A 19,572-nucleotide genomic window follows, 5' to 3' on the forward strand; every position below is an offset into this window, starting at 1 on the left:
GCAGCATAATGTCCCAAATAAACTAAAGGAATACCAGCCATTTTCTCAATTAGATTTTTTTCTTTAAGAGTTGGCTCAAATAAGCAACTGCTCTGATTAACTGCTGACCCAATTAACCAGAATCCACTGTAGTAGGGTTTATTTCCAGAGGATTGGAAATAGAATTTAGTGAATATGGCAAAGTTAATGTAAACCTTGGTTAAACCGTACATGGAATTCTGTATAAAGTCCTGGTCAACTTGTCATAAGTAAAAGGTTTACAACGTGTAAAAATGAATATGTAGCAGTTAATAGAGGATAAAATGAGATGGCTGAGGGGCTGGTCTAATAGTTTGATAAAGCTGATGAGAAATGAAGCTTCATAGCAAAACCAAATCCACACATAAAATCCAAAAGAGAATTCAACAAGAACTTCTGTTCCTAGAGAGCAATGTAACATGAATTAGCCATGAGTTTTTTGAGGTGTCTAGTTAAGAAGTTGGATAGGATTGTGAGAGAGAAGGAAACAGAAAGTAATTTTAGTTGTGTTACATGTGGAAGGATACAAATGTCAGCCAAAGCTTCAGCCAAATGTCATTCCCAATACTGAAGGACATTGTTAAGCTGCAAAGGGTGCAGTAGGGATTTACGAGGACAGTGCCTAGACTAGAGGGTTTGAGCTATCAGGAGAGATTGGCCACACTGGACCTTTATTCCTTGGAGCAGAGGAGAATGAGAAGTGACCTCACAGAAGTTTGTAAAATCAGGAGGGGTACTGGTAGGATGGATGGTCATTGCCTTTTCCCCAGAGTTGCGGAGTCCAAAACGAGAGGGCACAGATACAAGATAAGAGGGGCAAGATTTCAACGTGACCGGAGAGGTAATTTCTTTACCCAGAGGGCAGTGAGTAGCTGGAATGAGCTGTCAGAGGATGCATTCAAGGCAGTTACAGTTCTGACATTTAAGAACCATTTGGATAGGTACAAGGAGGGGAAGGGCCTGGTGGGTCACAGGTCAAATGCAGGCAACTGGGACTAACAGGGAGGATCAAATCATAAACACATGAGAGTCTGCAGATGCTGGAAATCTAAAGTAATACACACAAAATGCTGGAGGAACTCAGCAGGTCAGGCAGCATCTATGGAAATGATTAACAGTCGACGTTCCAGGCCGAGACCCTTCTTTAAGACTGAGAAGGAAGGGGGAAAACGCCAGAATAAAAAGGTGGGGGCGGGGAGAGGAAGGAGGCTAACTAAAAGGTGATAGATTAAGCCAGGTGGGTGGGAAAGGGTGCATACTTGGGCTGGCATGGGCCATAGACAAAAGGGCCTGTTTCCATGCTGTATTACTCCATGACTCCATGCAATGTTTGGTATAAATGACTTGTTCTGTGCAGTACCTTAAGTACATATATCAGACTGAAGGCAGGTATTATTAACATGTTTTGGTCCTAGTGACACAGATTATGGTTTACAGCATGCCCATCAAACAACATTTTAGCAAATTCCTCAAATAGCATTTTGTATTTGTCTTATCAAAAATAAACAGGTGTGCTCAAATCTCAGGGCAAAGGTACATAGAAAAAGGTACCAATTCCCAAAAACTTGCCTTGAATACCAATGATTATACAGAAATGAAATATCTAAAACACATATAATCAAAGAAAAGAATATTATGAAAGATTTAGAACCATTAGTTAATTGTTGTGATTTTTAGTCCCTACTTTTTCTATTAGAGATAATGACCATAAATTTTTTCAGTCAAAATTATTTACACAAGCACAGAAAAATCAATATTTAGACAAATGTTCTATACTCACGTCACTTGCAATACTTCTGGAAGCCTTTGCACTTTGAATAGATATAGCATCAACATTATAATTTATAGACTTCTTCATACCTTCCCAGGCATCTGTGTAAATTTTCTGTGAAGAAACAGAAGTATAAATTACTCAATAGCAGTATGACTTGAAGAAGATGCTGAATGGTTAGTCTGGTATAGCAAGTCACACTATTACCAACATGATGCTAATTCATATCTAGCAGTCTTTGAATTCTACTTTAGAATTTCAGAGTAAAGTAATGTAAAGCAGAATAGGCAAACAACAATTTTACTCTGTTAATCACTTCAAAATTAATAAATTAACACTTAAGGTAGAAGAGGTTTCATACAAATGTTTTAATTGGAAAATCTAGTTACTTGTCTGGTTGATAGTTAAGGCACTCTATAAATGTGCCCCAAGGCAAAGTCCTTTTAAACTTGAACTCCTTAAAGCCTCTTCCTGACATAGCTGTCTCGAAAAAGAAATTTGGTTTGAAGGCTAAGTATAACAGAAATGTAACCTCTTTATTGTTCATCAATTCACCAAATAGGAGCAATATTGCCATAGTCTGTAGCTGATTATGGAAGTTACCAGTTCGTCACAACACACACTGGGACGAGCTGGATGGTCAGCATGGAGTTTGCTGGGCCAAGGGTCGATATCGAAGTTATATTGCTCTATGACTCCATGCCTTTAAGATTAATTTGTATTTCTTGCTAAAGATAATTAAAAATACTTCAGCCTCATTTCCATTACCAGTGGGTTCCAAATTCACTGACAATGAGGATGGTCTTAGAACCTCAGTTCTCTTTGCAGGCATGTCACCTGATTACTAGGCCAGTTCAAATGCTGTTGTATGTTTTCATGTTGGCTTTTTGGTCACAAGAGCTGTACTCAGCAAGGGCAGCCAATTTCTGCCTTTTAAAGTGATAAAAAAAATTTAACATTATCAGCAATCCAGTACTTTCAAGTGCACCAGTACTGGTGTGAGCATTGTAGCTGAAGTATTCAGCAATGAGAGGGAACTTGGATCTAAATATAATATAGTTAAAAATAAACTTGACCAATCTGATGACCATGTAGAAAAGGCTGATAAGCTAGAACATGTTAACATTAAGATAGAGAATATGCTGGAACTTTTGAAAAACATTTAGTTAGATAAGTCTCTGGGGCTGGACAGGATATACCACAGGTTATTACAGGAAGAAAAGGATTGTTCTGCCTTTGGCAATGATATTTACATTTATGTATTTATTGAGATACAGCTTGGAATAGGCACTTCCAGCCCTAGAAGCCACACTGCACAGCAATTCCATGATTTAATCCTTGCCTAATTATAGAACAATTTACAATGACCAATTAACCTAACAATTGGTACATCTTTGGACTGAGGGAGGAAACCAGAGTCTAAGGCTGCGAGGTAACATCGGAACTCTGTAAAACCATATTTGGAGTATTGTGTTTATTTCTGGTCACCTCATTATGGGAAGAAGGTGGAAACTTTAGAGAAGGTGCAGAGGAAATTTACTGCACTTTAAAATGAAGGAGAATGAAAGGTGACTTGATAGATTTGTGTAAAATGATAAGAGACATTGTTAGTGACAGGGGGCATAACTGTAAGGTGACTGGAGGAAAATATAGTAGGAATGTCACAGGTAGGTGTACTTACACAGAGCGTACCATTTGTGGTAGTAGGTGTATCACAGGTAGGTGTAGTTACACAGAGAGTACCAGGTGTGGTAGAAGGTGTATCACAGGTAGGTGTAGTTACACAGAGGGTACCAGGTGTGTTAGAGGGTGTATCACAGGTAGGTGTATTTTCACAGAAAGTACCAGGCATGGCAGTACAGGCAGATACATTAGGGACTTTTAAGAGACTCTTAGGTAGGCATATGGATAAAAGTCAAATGGAGGGCTATTGAGGAGTGAAGCATCTTGGAGTATTTTAAAAGGTTGGCACAACATTTTGTGTCAAAGGGCCTATTATTTATTTATTGAGATACAACACAGAACAGTCCCTTCTGGTCCTTTGAGCATGCTGCCCAGTAACCCTTGATTTAACCTTAGCCTAATCACAGGACAATATCAAAGACCAATTAAGCTACCAGCTGGTATACCTTTGGACTGTAGGAGAAAACTGGAACACTCAGAGGAAACTCACGCAGTCACAGGAAGAACATACTGACTCTTTACAGGCAGCAGCAGGAGGTTGAGTCAATAAACTTACTGGTAGGATTTGAAATTCTGTTTCTAACCATTAGTTCAGTAACATAATCAAACGCTGATTTTCCATCTAAAATGTCTCTTGATTAATGGCAAAATTTATATCATTTGCTTTAAAAACATATTTTACCCTTACCTGACTAACATTGGCAGCATTGGTTTTTGCCAGCAATATATCTGGAGTATCAGGAAGGACATGAATTTGTAATTTATCCTTTTCCCATGCTTCTTTGTATTTTAGCTGTAGTTGTTCAAGAAAAAATAAAATTCAAAATAAATTCACACTGGATCAATTTGTATTGTATAATGGAAAGCATACGGCCATTGATCTGCCTTGCGGAGAACCCAAAACTCTGTAGCAAATTTTAAAGGAAATACTGAAAATGCTGAAAATATTCACCAGGTGGCATCCTCTGGTAATGTACACCACCTTTAACAAACTGCCCCCACCAGATGCAAGTTGTGCCCCGCTTATCTAAGGTTTCAAAGTAAATTTAATATCCAAGTATGTATACGGTACACAATCTAAAATTCACCTTCTTCACAAACATCCACGAAACAAGAAGCCCCATAGGACAATAGAAACATCGAAGCCCTGAAGCTCCCCTCCTTCCTCCCCTTCACACAAGCAGCAGCAAAAGCATCAACAACCTGCCCACCCCCCATTTTTCAGGATTCTAAAGGAACTGCAATGTCCTCGACTCCCTGGAATGCTCTCCCATCACCCAGTACTCTTTCCCTTCTTATGCCATCTTCCTGTGCAGCTTCTGGAGATGCAATGTCTGCCCATTGATCTTAATCCTTCATCCAGAGTCCTGCATGTCAAGGTGAAGTAGAAATTCACTTGGACCTGTTCAACTTCAGTGTGCCTGACAATACAATCTGCATTATATTGGAGAAATTAAATGTAGAACCCTTACTATTTTGTCCTTTTATTTCTGTCACTTTTATTCTCCATCACAATCCCACTCTGACTCTATGAGTATTAGTCTATTCCAAGAAATTCCATGGAATTTCAGGGAAGAACATCCCAGCAGAAGCTGGACTTTTCCAGAATTACTTTGTATTTGAGATTTCCAGCAACTACACCATTTGTATCTCACAGTCCTTGTGCTGTCTTTCTTTTCCCTCATCCAGATAGGTCAGTTTCTCTTTATTCAGCCGATGTCAGTCTCTTTAATCCTGCTTTTCTTGGTGCTTATCCAACCATAGATGCTAGATTTCCCAACTGTTAATGCATTCAGAGGAAATTCGACTTGGGATGTTACTGCGGCCTCACCTGCTGTGTTTTTCTAACCATTTCCCACTCTTACTGAGTGATGTTAAGTTTCTTACATTACTTAATTGCTCTGCGTTGATTTTAGCCTGGACAATGCTGGGTAGGTCGACAACGCTGGTGAACTTGAGCCGATCAGGAGGCTGACGGTAGAGTCGCTCACTGAGAATCTCCTGGGCTTTCTGCACTTTCTTAACGTCGAGAGAGTCGTTGGGCATCCATCCAATACCACGCATCCATTCCATATCAGATTTGTAAACCCACTAGAGAAAGGTCACACAGAGGATTAGATTGATATGCAGACAGTCATTTGACCCAATGAAAAAAATCTCAATACTTATGCTCCACTCAGTCCTGTTCATGTTATACCTCATTTAATCAAACCCTGTAACTCTTTAATTCCTTCCCTCTCATATTAGTGTCCAGCCTTATTTTAATGCATTGACATCTCAACTACAGCCTATGGTAGGGAATTCTGTATTTTGGATAAAGGAACTCCTTTTATATCTCTATTGGATTTTCTAGTGCCTGCCTGAAATATTGAATGGCCAGGCACAAGAACAGCTTCTTCCCCACTGCTATCAAACTTCTGAATCAATCAGCTCTTTCAAATCCCCTTCTCGGTAATGCTGTCACATTCTCCAACTCTTAATTCTGCCTCTCTTAGTTATTCCACTACTGTCATTTTGGAACAAGGGTTCCCAACTTTTTTTTTATGCGATAGGTCAATACTATTAAGCAAGGGGGTCCATGGACCCCCAGGTTGGGAACCCCTGTTTTAGAATTTCTTTATGCACTACAGTGAATTCTGGTTAATTGGGACATCTCTTAAAGATTAAAGACTAATCGATAAAATTGCTAAGATTCCCTTCATTTATTTGGAACATCACACCACTTTGGGGCAGGAGACATGCTGGACTGTTTTTAACTAGTGTTAGTCACATGTACCTGTGCAGCTGTTAGATGCTGTGCCATGCTTAAAGTGACCATTTTTAAATGGCGTCAGCTGTGTGTGTGTGTTTGTGTTCAAAAAGCAGTGAATATTGTCATTGACAGTTGGCAGGAAATAAACAGTAAGACAATTCAGAACGGTTTTGTTCACTGTGGTTTGAAGCATTCACGCTTGGAGATGCCAGGCACAGCCAGGAGTGAAAATGAAATAATTACACTACTTCAACAAACTAGGAATTATGAAAAATTTGAAAGTATCGACAATCATTTTGAATGTTACAATGAAAGTGAAGATTCGGAGGAAGCAATCATTGTACAAAGGCAGTCTATTATGTGCACTAGGCATCTATGCTGATTTTGTTCATTGTGAATTCCTACATCAGTTTGGAACTAATACAGTTTTATAGCACTGTAGTGCTAATTTGTTCTGCATTTTATTTAAATACATAATTTATTATTCATTTTTTCTTTTTATACCTAACTGGGGCAGCTGATTAATTGGACCAAGACGTACTGGTCCAGATGTATCCCAATTAACTGGAATCCACTCTGTTTCCTATTCCACTACTATCTTTGCACCATTCTGTTGTTCTGCACTCAATGTTACATTTAATATGAGCTTTACTATCTATTTTTTACCATGCGAGCTTCACATGAGTAAGGAAGTTCATCGTACTCCGGTGTACATGTGACAATAATCCGAATATTTACTGATGAAATCCATTTACCCTCTTCACCACAAGTAGGAAGATTCTCTCTGCATCCACCCTAACATGGTTTCATAATACAAATGCCTCAAATGGATCATCCTGGTACACTGCTCTGGAAGGTTGGCTTCTATGGAATCTACTGAAATCTAGTCAAGTGGAATCAACATTGGCTTAGAGCGGGGGTCGGCAACCTGCGGCTCCCGAGCCATTTGTGGCTCTTTCACCTCTGTGCTGCGGCTCCCTGTGGCTTTGGGAAATAATTGGTCAGTATTTAATTAAAATGTATTTTATGTTAGTTTGTTAGCTTTTGAAATGTAATTATGGTGATCTTGTACAACCTAAGTGTAGCGACACATTTCCTGCCACATCCGAAACGGCTCACAATTAGCCAGCATTCCGGCTAAGGGAGATAGCCTACGGGGGTTTGTGAGTACGCGTCTTTTGCAGCATCTGCGTCCATGGGGGCTGGGTTGAGGGAGGCTTAAAAGCAAGGCTGTTTAGTTCGAATAAAGCTATCTTTGACTGCAGTTTACTGACACCGCTACAACGTGTTTTTATCGCTGGCTGTCCAGACGGAAGGTGCTGAAACGCTTTGTCGCGTGTCTGGAAGAAGTGAAAACTTTCCTGGGCAGCAAAGGGCTCACCTTTCCTGAGCTGGAACAGCCAGAGTGGCTGGAAAAGCTACACTTCATGGTAGACATGACAGCGCACCTGAACACGCTGAACACAGCTCTTCAGGGGAAAGGACGTACAGCCCTGCACATGTTGGAGGATGTTTTGGCATTCGAGCGCAAGTTGACAGTGCTTGCCAGAGATTTACAGAAAGGCACTTTGTCTCACTTCCCCAATTTGAGAGAGTTCAAACAAGGTCACGACATGATAATTTCGGAGTATTTACATTCTGCAATCATCGCAATGCAAACATCGTTTGGGAAACGCTTCTGTGAGTTCAGAGAGGAAAAAAACACATTATCCTTCCCGGTCACTCCCTTAAGCATCGATCCTTCCCTACTGAATACGACTGCATTGGCAGGTGTGAGTCAACCTGATCTTGAGATGGAACTGGCCGACATAGCCGACAAAGACATATGGGTGTCCAAGTTTAGACGCTTGACAGCAGACCTTGAAGATGTTGCCCGTCAGAAGGCCGTTCTTGCTCAGAAACACAAATGGGGTGATATTGAAAACCTCACAGATGACAGCTTGCGATCCTGTGTAAAGATGAAGGTGACATCATACAGCCCTGATGTGCAGACGCTGTGCGCGGAGGTCCAGGAGCAGAAATCCCATTAACCAAGTATGATAAATATTTTAATTGCCTATTATTTTACTTATATTCATATTTTTTCATTGTTCAGTGAAATAGTCCTTTTATTTTTCAGGCTGACAGCTGGCTGATGATATTTTTGGTTTGCTGCTGGCGGAAAATTTAAGTTCGGCGTTTTTCATAAATACAAGAAGGACTCAAATAGACATTGAATATTTTACTTAAAAGTAACTTTCAACCCAACGTCTTTTTTTCGGAGTTCAAAATGTTTTTGTTGCATGCAGAAATGTAATTTCGTTTTCTCTGCAGGAGTTCATCAATTTCATAAATGCAACACATTATAGTTTGTTTATACATAGCATAAAGGCAAAAAAAACGTTGTATGCAGTGTTATTTCATTTTAAATGTCAAACGGGTTTTGCGGCTCCCAGTGTTTTCTTTTCTGTGGGAAACGGGTCCAAGTGGCTCTTTCAGTGGTAAAGGTTGCTGACCCCTGGCTTAGAGGAAGGAAGCAGCAGGTGAGGGTTTAAGATTGTGTCTTAGAACGGATAAACACAAGATATTCTGCAGATGATAGAAATCCAGAGCAACATTGACAAAGTGCTGGAGGAACTTTGCAGGTCCGGCAACATCTACAGAGTGGATTAAACACTCGACTTTTCGAGCAGAGACCTATCACCGGGCCTGGAAAGAAAGGGGCAAGTAGCCAGAACAAGAAGGTGGGGGAGAGGGAGAAGCAGTACAAGGTAGAAGATGATAGTTGAAGCCAAGTAGTTGGGTTAAGGGGCATGAAGTGAGAAACTGGGAGTTGATAGCTGGAACCGGTAAAGGGCTGAAGAAGAAGGAATCTGATGGGAGAAGAGAGTTCATCATGGGAAAAAGAGAAGGAGGAGGGGCACTAGAGGGAGGTGATAGGCAGGTGAGTAGCAAAGAAGGGATAAGAGAGGAGACAAATTGGGGAACGGAAAAGAAGAGAAGGGGAAGGAGGGAGAAATTATCAGGTTGGAGAAATTGATGTTCATGCTGTCAGATTGGAGGCAGCCCATACGGAATACCCAGGCGAAGCAACACCTCACATTCTATCTGAGTAGCCTCATAGCTCTGCATAGTTCATTGAAAATGGCATTACAGGTAGACTGGGTGGTGAGAAAGACATTTCACGCACTGTTCTTAATTATTAATGGTGCTGCATATAGGGGTTATTGCAGCTTTATGCTGTATGTCATTGCTGAGGCTGCACTTAGGAGTACGTATATGGTTTGGTCATCCTGTTACAGGAGATCTGTAGTAAAACTGGGAAGAGTGCAGAGAAGATTTACAAGGATATCTCCAGGACCAGGGGACTGAGTTAAAGAGGGAGGCTGACTAGGCTAAATCTTTATTCTGTGGGACACAGGAGAATGGGGGACTACCTTCCTGAAGTGTTAAAAATTAGGTTTGTGGAGAAAGTGGATGGTGACAATCTTTACCTCAGAGCAGGAGAGTTCAAAACTAGGAGGTTCTAGACTTAAGGTGAGAGGTGAAAAGATTTTAAGGGGACTTGGGTGGAGTTTGAAAGGCTTCAATGGTTTTCATTGTTTTGTGGCTGTCTGTGGAAAGACAAGCCTTATGGTTATACACTGCATATATGCTTTGATAATAAATGTACTTTGAATCATTGAATAGATGGAAACAGTGGCCCGAGGAAGCAGTTGAGACAGGTAGAATAGTACCACTTGGATTGATAAATGCAGGGGTGGGTCTCAGAGGAATACGGGCTGAATGCAAGAAATTGGGACTAGCTGGGTGGAAGTGCTGGTCAGCATGGACTCATTCAACCAGTGATTCTGTGCACTGAGACCCCATGAATCTAACAAATGGTTCATTCTGTCCGCTTAATCCTGATAATTCCTGCTTTATCGTTGCAAATATTCGCTGTGTGCTCACCGTTGGCTCTATATTCTTTATCACTGTAAATATTCCATGCCTGCTCACCTTTGCTCTATATACTTTTTATCAATATAGCTACCAGAAGTGTACACAGCACACCAAGTGCCGAAAAAAAGCACAGGTTTATTTTTGTTGCATTTACAGTGCTTTCTAAATCTATCCCTCAAGAAATAAAACCTGGTGCTTGGTTGACCTTCCTTCAGGCCTGGCTATCTTGTCATGCATATTTAATCTTTGACACATTTGTATTCCAACATCCTTCTGTTCCTCTACTTCATGTAATCTCATAGCTTCTTATTAATGTGGCCACCTATATTTCACTACTAAAGACAACAATTTTACTTTAATCTGTGATTACTTACTCATTCTGAAAGATTTATTGATGCCTGAGATTTAATAAAATAACACTCACATCACTCTGCAGATTATAGGCCTTCTTTGCCTGGATCACATCATTCTGATCTGGGAGACAGGTCCACTGGTGCAGGTAATGTCTGTAGTCAATGTCACTGACCAGGGTCTGGCATTTCTTGGCCAACAGGATGTCCAGCATGTCCACTGGCATGTTGAACTTGGTCTTGGTTTTCTCAAAGTCCTTCTTGTACTCCCTGTCGCTCTGCATCTTACCTACATGCATCGACCAGACCATCTTGGGATCATCATAGATGTCTCGGCATCCAATATGGTGGCCAAGCTGCTTGCGGTAGACCATTTTGTATTGATACTAGAAGCAAAAAAAATACAATTCTTATTAAGATCATGATCAGAAAAATCACAATCATGGTCCTAAAGTTAGGTGAAGCTACATCCCTAATATACTTTCCATTTAAAATTCAGCTTTAGGAAAGACATTAATGTATACAGACATCTTTAAACCAATTAAATCTCAAGTAACACACAAACTGCTGGAGGAACTTAGCAAGTCAAGCAGCACCTATGGAGAATTGAACAATTGACATTTTGAATCAGGACCCTTCATTTATACCAAGGATTCCCCACCTTTTTTTATGCTGTGGACCAATGCCATTTACTGAGTGGTCCTTGGACCCCAGGTTGGGAATCCCTGATCCACAACGAGGGGTCTTGACCTAAAACGTCAACAGTTTACTTCTTAACCGCCACAGATGCTGCCTGACTTGGAGTTTTTCCAGCACTCTGTGTTGCTGTAGATTCCAGCCTTTGCAATTATCTGTCTCTAATTAATTCTCAAAACTGGATCCTGTTTTTCATATACATGAAAATTTGTATTAGTTTTTTTAAACACTTACTGTATTTTTATGGAAAATTGGGCCCCAGTGCCACTATTTAAATAAATAAAAGTTGTTATGATAAATATTAGGACAAAATTTGCAGTAAGAATTTTTCTTTCAACTCTTTGCTCTTTTGATCCAAACTTATTTTTCCTTCTTCATTTCTCATCTATTAGATTTGGTATCAAATTCACCCAACCTTTCTAATGGTTTCCACAATTCAAAAAATAAATGTGAATAATTTATGAGTAGTTTTGTGAATAGAATGAAAGCAGCTTGCACATCATTGAACACCTTTTAATAGTCTGCATAGAATTTTACTTCTGTATTTGATCCACATCATCCATGTCTTCACAACTCCTATCCCTTTTCCCTTCACTACCCCTAACCTCCTAACCTTATCTGGGAAAGCAGTAAATTGATAATATTAGGCTGATATTGCAGTTGTCACAGCCCACATCCAATTAGTGAAGTGACATGCTCATGATCCCGAAATACTTTCTGACATCTGCCCCCTTTCTTCTGAGTCCTGAAGAAGGGTCTTGACCCAAAATGTCAACCATGTATTCATTTCCATTGATGCTACCTGACCTGCCGAGTTCCTCCAGCATTTTGTGTGTATTGCTGTGGATTTCCAGCATTTGCAAACTTTCCCATGTTTATTACTTACTAATATATTGAGGTGCTTGCATGTGGGGTCTCTCCCCATTTTAGTCTATCTTTTGTCTCCATATTCCCAATATCCAATTTCTCAATTCTTCAATTGTATTGCAGAATGAAACATCTAAGTGCACTTCCTGTCCACTTGGATCCCCAGTGTCCTGCTTCACTCCGTCTGCTGCTATTAACTTCTGATTGAAAGCATTACCCTAATTGCCTGAGCAATTCTTCGCCTGTACTAGCATCATTTAAACCCATGACCGAACTTACATCACTGGCAATATTTCTGGAAGCTTTTGCAGCCTGAATAGAGATGGCATCTTTTCCGAGTTCATAGCCTTTCATCTTAGATTCTTCCCAGGCATGTTTATATAATTTCTATACAACAGAAAAAAAAGAAAGCAATAGAACCATCAATACAGCATAAAAACAATCATCAAGCTAGTCAGAATCAAATGTTCCCACCAAATACACACATCTTGCTAGGCCCATCCCATCCAAGACATTTAATTTAAATTTTTTTTTAAAAATCCTCCTTTCTCCATTAAGTCCATACTTAATGCTCTCCCTCTTCTCTTCTCACATCAATACCCAACCCCACTTCTTCCCTCTCGCTCTGAACGCTCTACAATTCCTTGTTGGATAAAGCTGACTTCGCTCTCAAAACTTGGGTGAAACTCTTCTCTTCTCCATCTCAACTTGACGGGGTGACAATAGAGGAAGAAACATTAGGAACATTTAAGAGACTTTAAAATAGGCACATGGATGAAAGAAAAGCAGTGGGCCATTGATGCACCATCAATAACTCACACTGAGACGTAAGGCGAGATATCGGCTTTTATTGACTGGAAGAAGGAACCAGGAGTAAGTGTCTATCATACTATGTCCTGGAGACTGAGGCCGAGCGTCAGGCCTCAGATCGCCTTTATACAGGGGCCTGTGGGAGGAGCCACAGGAGCAGTCAGCAGGGGGCGTGTCCAGACAGGCACATAGTTCACCACAGCCATGTGGGAGGGAAGTGTTATAGGTGCAGTCCACTCATGGCAACCCTAGTGTAGTTGTCCAAAGGGAAATAGAAACAATCTGTTTTTTTCAGCTCTATGCAGAAGTAGATTGCCAGGCCTTTCTTTCACACAGATACTATACTGCTGGTGCCCAGGTTGGGACCTGGTCAGATTTGAACTCTGGACCATCTGCCCCAAAGTCCAGTGCTGATGCCACTACACCACCGGTTGGTCTAACAAGGGTTACTCTTTAGTAATAATGATCAGTGTCTATGCTGGCCAGGTATTCCTGATCTACTCCTGTCTGAAGAGGGGTTAATTATTTCAGTGATCTGTGATGCTTCGTCTCCGGAGAGTTGTCACTCCTTTGCATTTGAAGCATCTCATTTCTATACACTTTCTTCACCAGTTCAAACGTTGCGTTTCAATCCCATTGGCTTGAGGTCACCTGACTAACCTGGGTCATCATCTTATTGGCTCTGCTCCAGGGCTACAACCAGTATTATTCTGTGACCTTTGCCCTCAGCCTCACGCCTTTTGTTCTTTTCAATTCTGAATGGGTCAAACCTGGTAACTCAGACATACAGCCTAACGAGATTATAGGCTGCTCCTCCTGCAAGCCAGCCACTTTACATAATAAATAGATACTTGTCTGAGAATGGATTCAGATTTTGCAGGTTATTAGCAGAAAATGCTTGAGCTCATGTTCAATTGCTCTTTTTAAATTACTCCAGCGCAAGAATCAGATCATACAGCTCACAAAATGGCAGCTGCAAGGATAGTCTCACAAAATGGCCACTTCCATTCCTATTCGCTGATTATCGTTCTTTCTGGCCAACAGAAGCGTTAGTTTGATCTTTGAGTAGGTTAAAGGATCATTATAACAATGTGGACCAAAGTACCTGTTCTGTGTTGTACTGCTCTACGTAGACTTACAATCATTTTGCCAAATCCCTCCTCCCTGATCTTCATAAACTACTACACTGCTCTTCTCTGAATCCATACAATTTCCCTTATTTTCCATTCCATTTAACCCTCCCACCTCACCACACACATTCCACAACCACTGGGCCACATCCACATCTCACCAAATTCCCTGTGAGCCTTTAACTGGCAATCCTCCAACCCAACTTGAACCCTACTCTCTCCCCCTACTAATCCCTTTCTCTGATGCCTCTGCCTTCCTTTTTAGGTTGAAGTAAATGTTTACTTTTGGTTTTTATTTACACCCAGTTGATGCTGATAAGATAATTGCAGAATTGAAATTAGTGCAGCAATTACAAAAAGCTATTGAAAAATTATTCACTTATTGCTTTTCAATAATTTAACATAAATTGATCTATCAAATCATTTTATTGGAATGGGAATGGACCGCTTCATCTCAACGAATGATTGCATTTGTTACATTAATGGCTAGAAGATCTATTTTATTGAATTGGAGAGAAATTAATCCTCCGACTGTATTTCAGTGGTTTTCTCAAACTATCTCTTGTTTGAGTTTAGAAAAAATTAGAAGCGTGGTTTTTGATTCTTCAGTTAAATTTGAAGAAACTTGGAGATCATTTATTCAACATTTTCATATGAGTTAAATTGTCTTTTCCTAAACCTTACTTTTATTATCCTTAATTATTTGGATGGAGGTTCTTAGTTACTGGCACTACTGTATGTATTTAACATTATATATTGGCCCATGTTGGTTAGATTTGTTTTTCTTTTTTCTCCTTTACATAAATACTGTGGGTTTGGGAGGCCTTTTATCTTGATTACTATATATCTGATTGTTTATTTAAACTATTAATTATGTATTCTCAAATGCTTTGTATTCATATTTCATCTATGTTTTTCTTAAAATTAATAAAAAGATATAAAAAGGAATGGGAATGGACAGTATTGTGACAACAAGCTGGCAGGAACAAAAAGTCATTGAAACTAAATTCAGGCATGTCTCTTGAAAAAATATATTTTCTTCATTTTTGTGTCGAAAATTAAGTATCGACATCATGATTACAATCCCTTGTACACATCAATTGCTAAAGGGTTATTTTGAATTGCTTACCGAACTGATGTTTGCAGAGTTCTGTTTAGACAACAGTATCTCAGGTGTGTCATTTGGAAGGTGAATTATCAGCTTGTCTCTCTCCCAATCACTGTGGTACAGTTGCTGAAGGCAGTGGAATAGAATAGATTATTTATTCTTCCAATAATAAACAAATAAATATAATGATTGTTTAACACATGGAACGAGCTCTTAATAATGAAACACAGATTAAAATGGTGCAATACTTGGCAACAAAGATATAACTTTCAGTATATATTGGTTAATATGGTTGAATGTCCTGGTTGGTGTGGACTTTCATGGATTATATTATCGTTATTATTTCATTATGGATTTATTGAGTATGCTGGCAAGACGATGAGTCTCAGGGTTATATGTGGTGACATAAATGTACTTTGATCCCTTAAGGTAGTTGTAGTCAAGGGTAGAAACTCCACTACCTATTAAATGCACCCATTGACTATGCACAGGGTACTTACACTGACTTTTGCTGACTTTGCAAGAAAAACTACCCTGAAACATTTGAAAGAACACTCACAATTAAAGTTTGTATATACTACAACTCAAAGTCAAATTAAAGTCAAAGTCAAGTTTATTAGCAACATATGTATATGTTACCATATATAAACTTGAGACTTATTACTTATTTATTCATTGAGATACAGCACAGAACAGCCATTCTGGCCCTTCAAGCTGCGTCACCCAGCAACCCCTGCCCCCCACCCACTGATTCAATCCTAGGCTAAGCACCAGACGTCTTACAATGACCAATTAACCCACCAACTCGTACTCATTTGGATTATGGGAGGAAAGCAGAGCATTCGGTGGAAACCCACTTGGTGACGGGGAGAACGTTTTCTCTCCTTACAGGGAGCAAGGGGAATTGATCCCTGTGTTGCTGGAACTGCTGTGCTAACCAGTATGCTACCGTCCCACCCCAATTTTCTTACTAGCATTTACAGAAGAATAAAGAAAACTATAGAACTTACAAAAAACTATACATAAACGTAGGCTGACAATCAATCAATGTGCTGAAGAATACTGAGAAAAACTTGGGTAAGGGGCAAGGAGGAAAAATATTAAAATCTGAAAGTGTGTGTAGATGGGGTACCTTCATTTCAATTGTGTGAATGTTAAATAGAATAAATGCATCCAGAAAATGTGGCTATAGATAGAAATACTCGAGTAAACCAGATGTCTGGATTATTTACTAAAGGGCTTGGATTCAAGAATCACTCATAGGACTGATTCATGTGGAGTACTGTAATGGTCTATTTTAAGAAGTGGCTAACAAGCAATGAAGGATTGTGCTAATGAACCTATAGTAATTCTCCATAATGCAAAAGTGAACTGCTCAATATTAATATTGGTGAGGCCTAATTTCTTAATACAATCTCATTGGTGAGGTTTAACTTGGAGTGTTGTGTACAGTTTTGATCACGAACCTATAGGAAAGATGTAGACTTAATCTTAATAATAATCTTAATCTTAATCTTAATAAGGTTGAAAGAGTACAGAGAAAATTTGCAAGGATGTTGCTAGGTCTGGAGGACCTGAATTATATGGAATAATTGAATAGGTTAGGATTTTATTCCTTAGAACATAGAAGACTGAGAGTCGATTTGATAGAGGTATACCAAATTCTGAGGGCAATAGATAGGGTAAATGCAAGCTGGCTTTTTCAATAGTGGTTAAGTGGGAATGCAACTAGAGGCCATAGTTTAAGGGTGAAAAGTGAAAAGTTTAAGAGGACCATGAGGGGAAGCTTATTTACTCAGAGGGTCATGGAAGTGTGGAATGAGCTGCCAGCACAAATGGTGCATGCAAGCTCAATTTTAACGTTTGGATAGGTACATGGATGGTAGGGCTATGTTCCAGGTGCAGGTTGATGGGAGTAGACAGTTTAAATGGATCAGCACAGACTAGATGGACTTTAGAGCCTGTTTTTGTGCTGTATTTTTCTATGACTCAATCACTATTAATATGCTTAGAACACAAACTGACTCAATATGGATTGCCACAGTAGTAGAAATGAAACAAGTGTTTTAATAAATAAAATCCTTACATCACTCAGTTGGTTGGCATTGGTTTTAGCCTGGACAATAATGGGATCGTCAACGATACTGGTGAACTTGAACCGATCAGGAGGCTGACGGTAGAGTCGCTCACTGAGAATCTCCTGGGCTTTCTGCACTTTCTTAACATCAAGGGAGTCGTTGGGCATCCATCCAATACCACGCATCCATTCCATATCGGATTTGTAAACCCACTAGAGAAAGGCCACACAGAGGGTTACATTGACATGCAGATAATTATTTGACCCAAACAGAACACATACAGTCACTGCAAGAATCAAGACCAAATCATTAAACCATGTTGATTATTAAAATTTCCTTTGAATTCAACAAAGCAATTGAGTAACATCTGGTATTATAAATTTGAATTTGCAATACCTCAGAGATTCAATACTGGGTAATCAGATGGGAAAATCCATCTCTGATCAAAAAAAAACTGAACACAGTGTTGTGAGTATTACTCACCAACTATATTTACCTCAGCACTTTGAAGTCAAAGGGTGACTTAGCCTTATGACTCGTTGTTATCTATGCTCCTCTTACCTACTGCCCACTATGCCACAGGCATTTAGAGCAGCCATAAAGGTTCTCCATCTATGGCAGTGTTCAGGGCTTCCCTCATCATGCCAGTAGCATCCTCTCAGTTTTCACTACTGTCAGCTATGCAAGTCCCAGGTGGAGACTCAAGAATACCATCACACTCAAGATGCAGAAGGATTCTTCATTGCTGTTTCCATAACAATTTTGTTTTTAGCAGTCAGAGTTACTAGGCCTAAGCTGAACCCTTAAACACTGAGGACCAGTGGACCACTCTAAGTCTGACCTTGACCCTTTGACTTGTCTGGCATGGGCGACCCTACAATTAGCCAAAGCAAAAAGCCTTGACTCCAGCTGGCATAGCTCTCTGGGTCATTGAGACACACAGACCTCCAAACCACAACAAATGGTCCTTTTGGAGGTGTGCTCCTCTAGTTTAGTCTTTTTTGAACATTCCACATATTTAAAAAAAATTCTGTTTCTTGTCTTTGGCTCTCAGCTCTGGGAATTCCTCCCTAAATCTTTCTATCCACTTACCATCCTTTAAGAACAGTGCTTATTCAAATCCATGTCCAATTTTGGATATCTATTCAATTCGCTTCCCATGTGGCTTGGTAGAAATTTTCTTTGATAACACTAACATAAAGTGCCTCAGGACAATATGCTGTGATAAAAGTATTATAAATTATAATGTTGATGAAATAACAAGGCCATACAAGTCAAGTAACCTCTTGTGCAATTAACTTCTCAAGATCCTTTGGAACAAAATAACAGGTTTCAATTTCCATTTAGTGTCAAATTAATAGTATTGCTGAGAAACTAGATTTCACATAACTCTGTATCACATAGAATGCTATTGTCCAATAGGACAATCTCAGCGATGAAATCCAAAAGAAATGATACTCCCAGTTAGTTTAAGCATGCTCTGTGAAAGCTGTAAGATATTTGAGAGGCTGTGTATCCCATTTTCTGATAATGGAATAAATTTGCAATGTAGACACTTATAATATCCGTATGTGGATTATGATGCAGGATAAACATGAAGCAAGGTGTCTGAGATGTCAAAGTGGTGGGATGGACAGTAATTTTTGATGGACTCTAGATCATGGTCTCTGAGGGTTTTGCTATTGCTTGCAGGGCGGGTGGTGGGGGATTGATGCTTTTGCTGCTGCTTGTGAGTGGGGGGGATTTGGGATTCTAACATTTCTGTCATTCATTCTTTAAGGATCTTTTTCTTCATTTCGTGGATGTCTATGGAGATTAAGAATTTCAGATAATATACTGTATACATTTTCTGATATTAAATTGAACCACTGAAATACATACAGAAGTACTCGGGCCTTATTCTCACTGAGCTTGATTTCACCAAGAATAATTGTTAATATGGTCTACTAGAAATTAATCTATGTGCAACTTTCATTTGAAATGGTGGTGCCATACATCACATTCCCAGCCTTTTATATTTCCACTTTGTTTAATTTTAGCCTTATCTCCTCCTGTGATCAATTCTGGATTTATTTGTTATCTTTTGGCATGAAACATAAAATTATGATAAACCAGCTCTCCAAATAAAAGATGGGTGCTCGGGGGGGAAGAACGGGAAGTACTCACGTCACTGTGAGGGTGGAGCACCGCTTGAAGGGTGTGGGAGAGAAGGAGTCCCAGGGTGGGAGTGGGTAGTGCAGGTGCAGACACACTCAGCCCTGAGATACCGATTCATTTTGGATAAGTACATTAAACAATTGCACATATTACCCCATGATTAAAATTCAGAACTTCTATTCCTTCCTTCAATCTGCAATACCAATTAATTAATTCTGCTAATAATTCACT

General features: G+C 39.6%; 1 protein-coding gene across 1 annotated transcript in view; it reads right to left on the minus strand.

The window, feature by feature from the left end:
* The window catches only part of neb (nebulin), a 322,851-nt gene that overhangs the window by 179,283 nt on the left and 123,996 nt on the right, over window positions 1–19,572 (minus strand). Inside the window, exons 67-73 of the mRNA XM_059971179.1 lie at window positions 17,193–17,396; window positions 15,128–15,232; window positions 12,338–12,445; window positions 10,570–10,881; window positions 5,360–5,563; window positions 4,161–4,265; window positions 1,799–1,903 (exon numbers count right to left, since the gene is read on the minus strand). Of these exons, the coding sequence (XP_059827162.1) occupies window positions 1,799–1,903; window positions 4,161–4,265; window positions 5,360–5,563; window positions 10,570–10,881; window positions 12,338–12,445; window positions 15,128–15,232; window positions 17,193–17,396 (1,143 nt within the window). The remainder of the gene's footprint in view (window positions 1–1,798; window positions 1,904–4,160; window positions 4,266–5,359; window positions 5,564–10,569; window positions 10,882–12,337; window positions 12,446–15,127; window positions 15,233–17,192; window positions 17,397–19,572) is intronic.

The sequence above is a fragment of the Hypanus sabinus genome, chromosome 5, assembly GCF_030144855.1.
Source record: "Hypanus sabinus isolate sHypSab1 chromosome 5, sHypSab1.hap1, whole genome shotgun sequence".
In the NCBI taxonomy this organism is placed as follows: domain Eukaryota; kingdom Metazoa; phylum Chordata; class Chondrichthyes; order Myliobatiformes; family Dasyatidae; genus Hypanus; species Hypanus sabinus.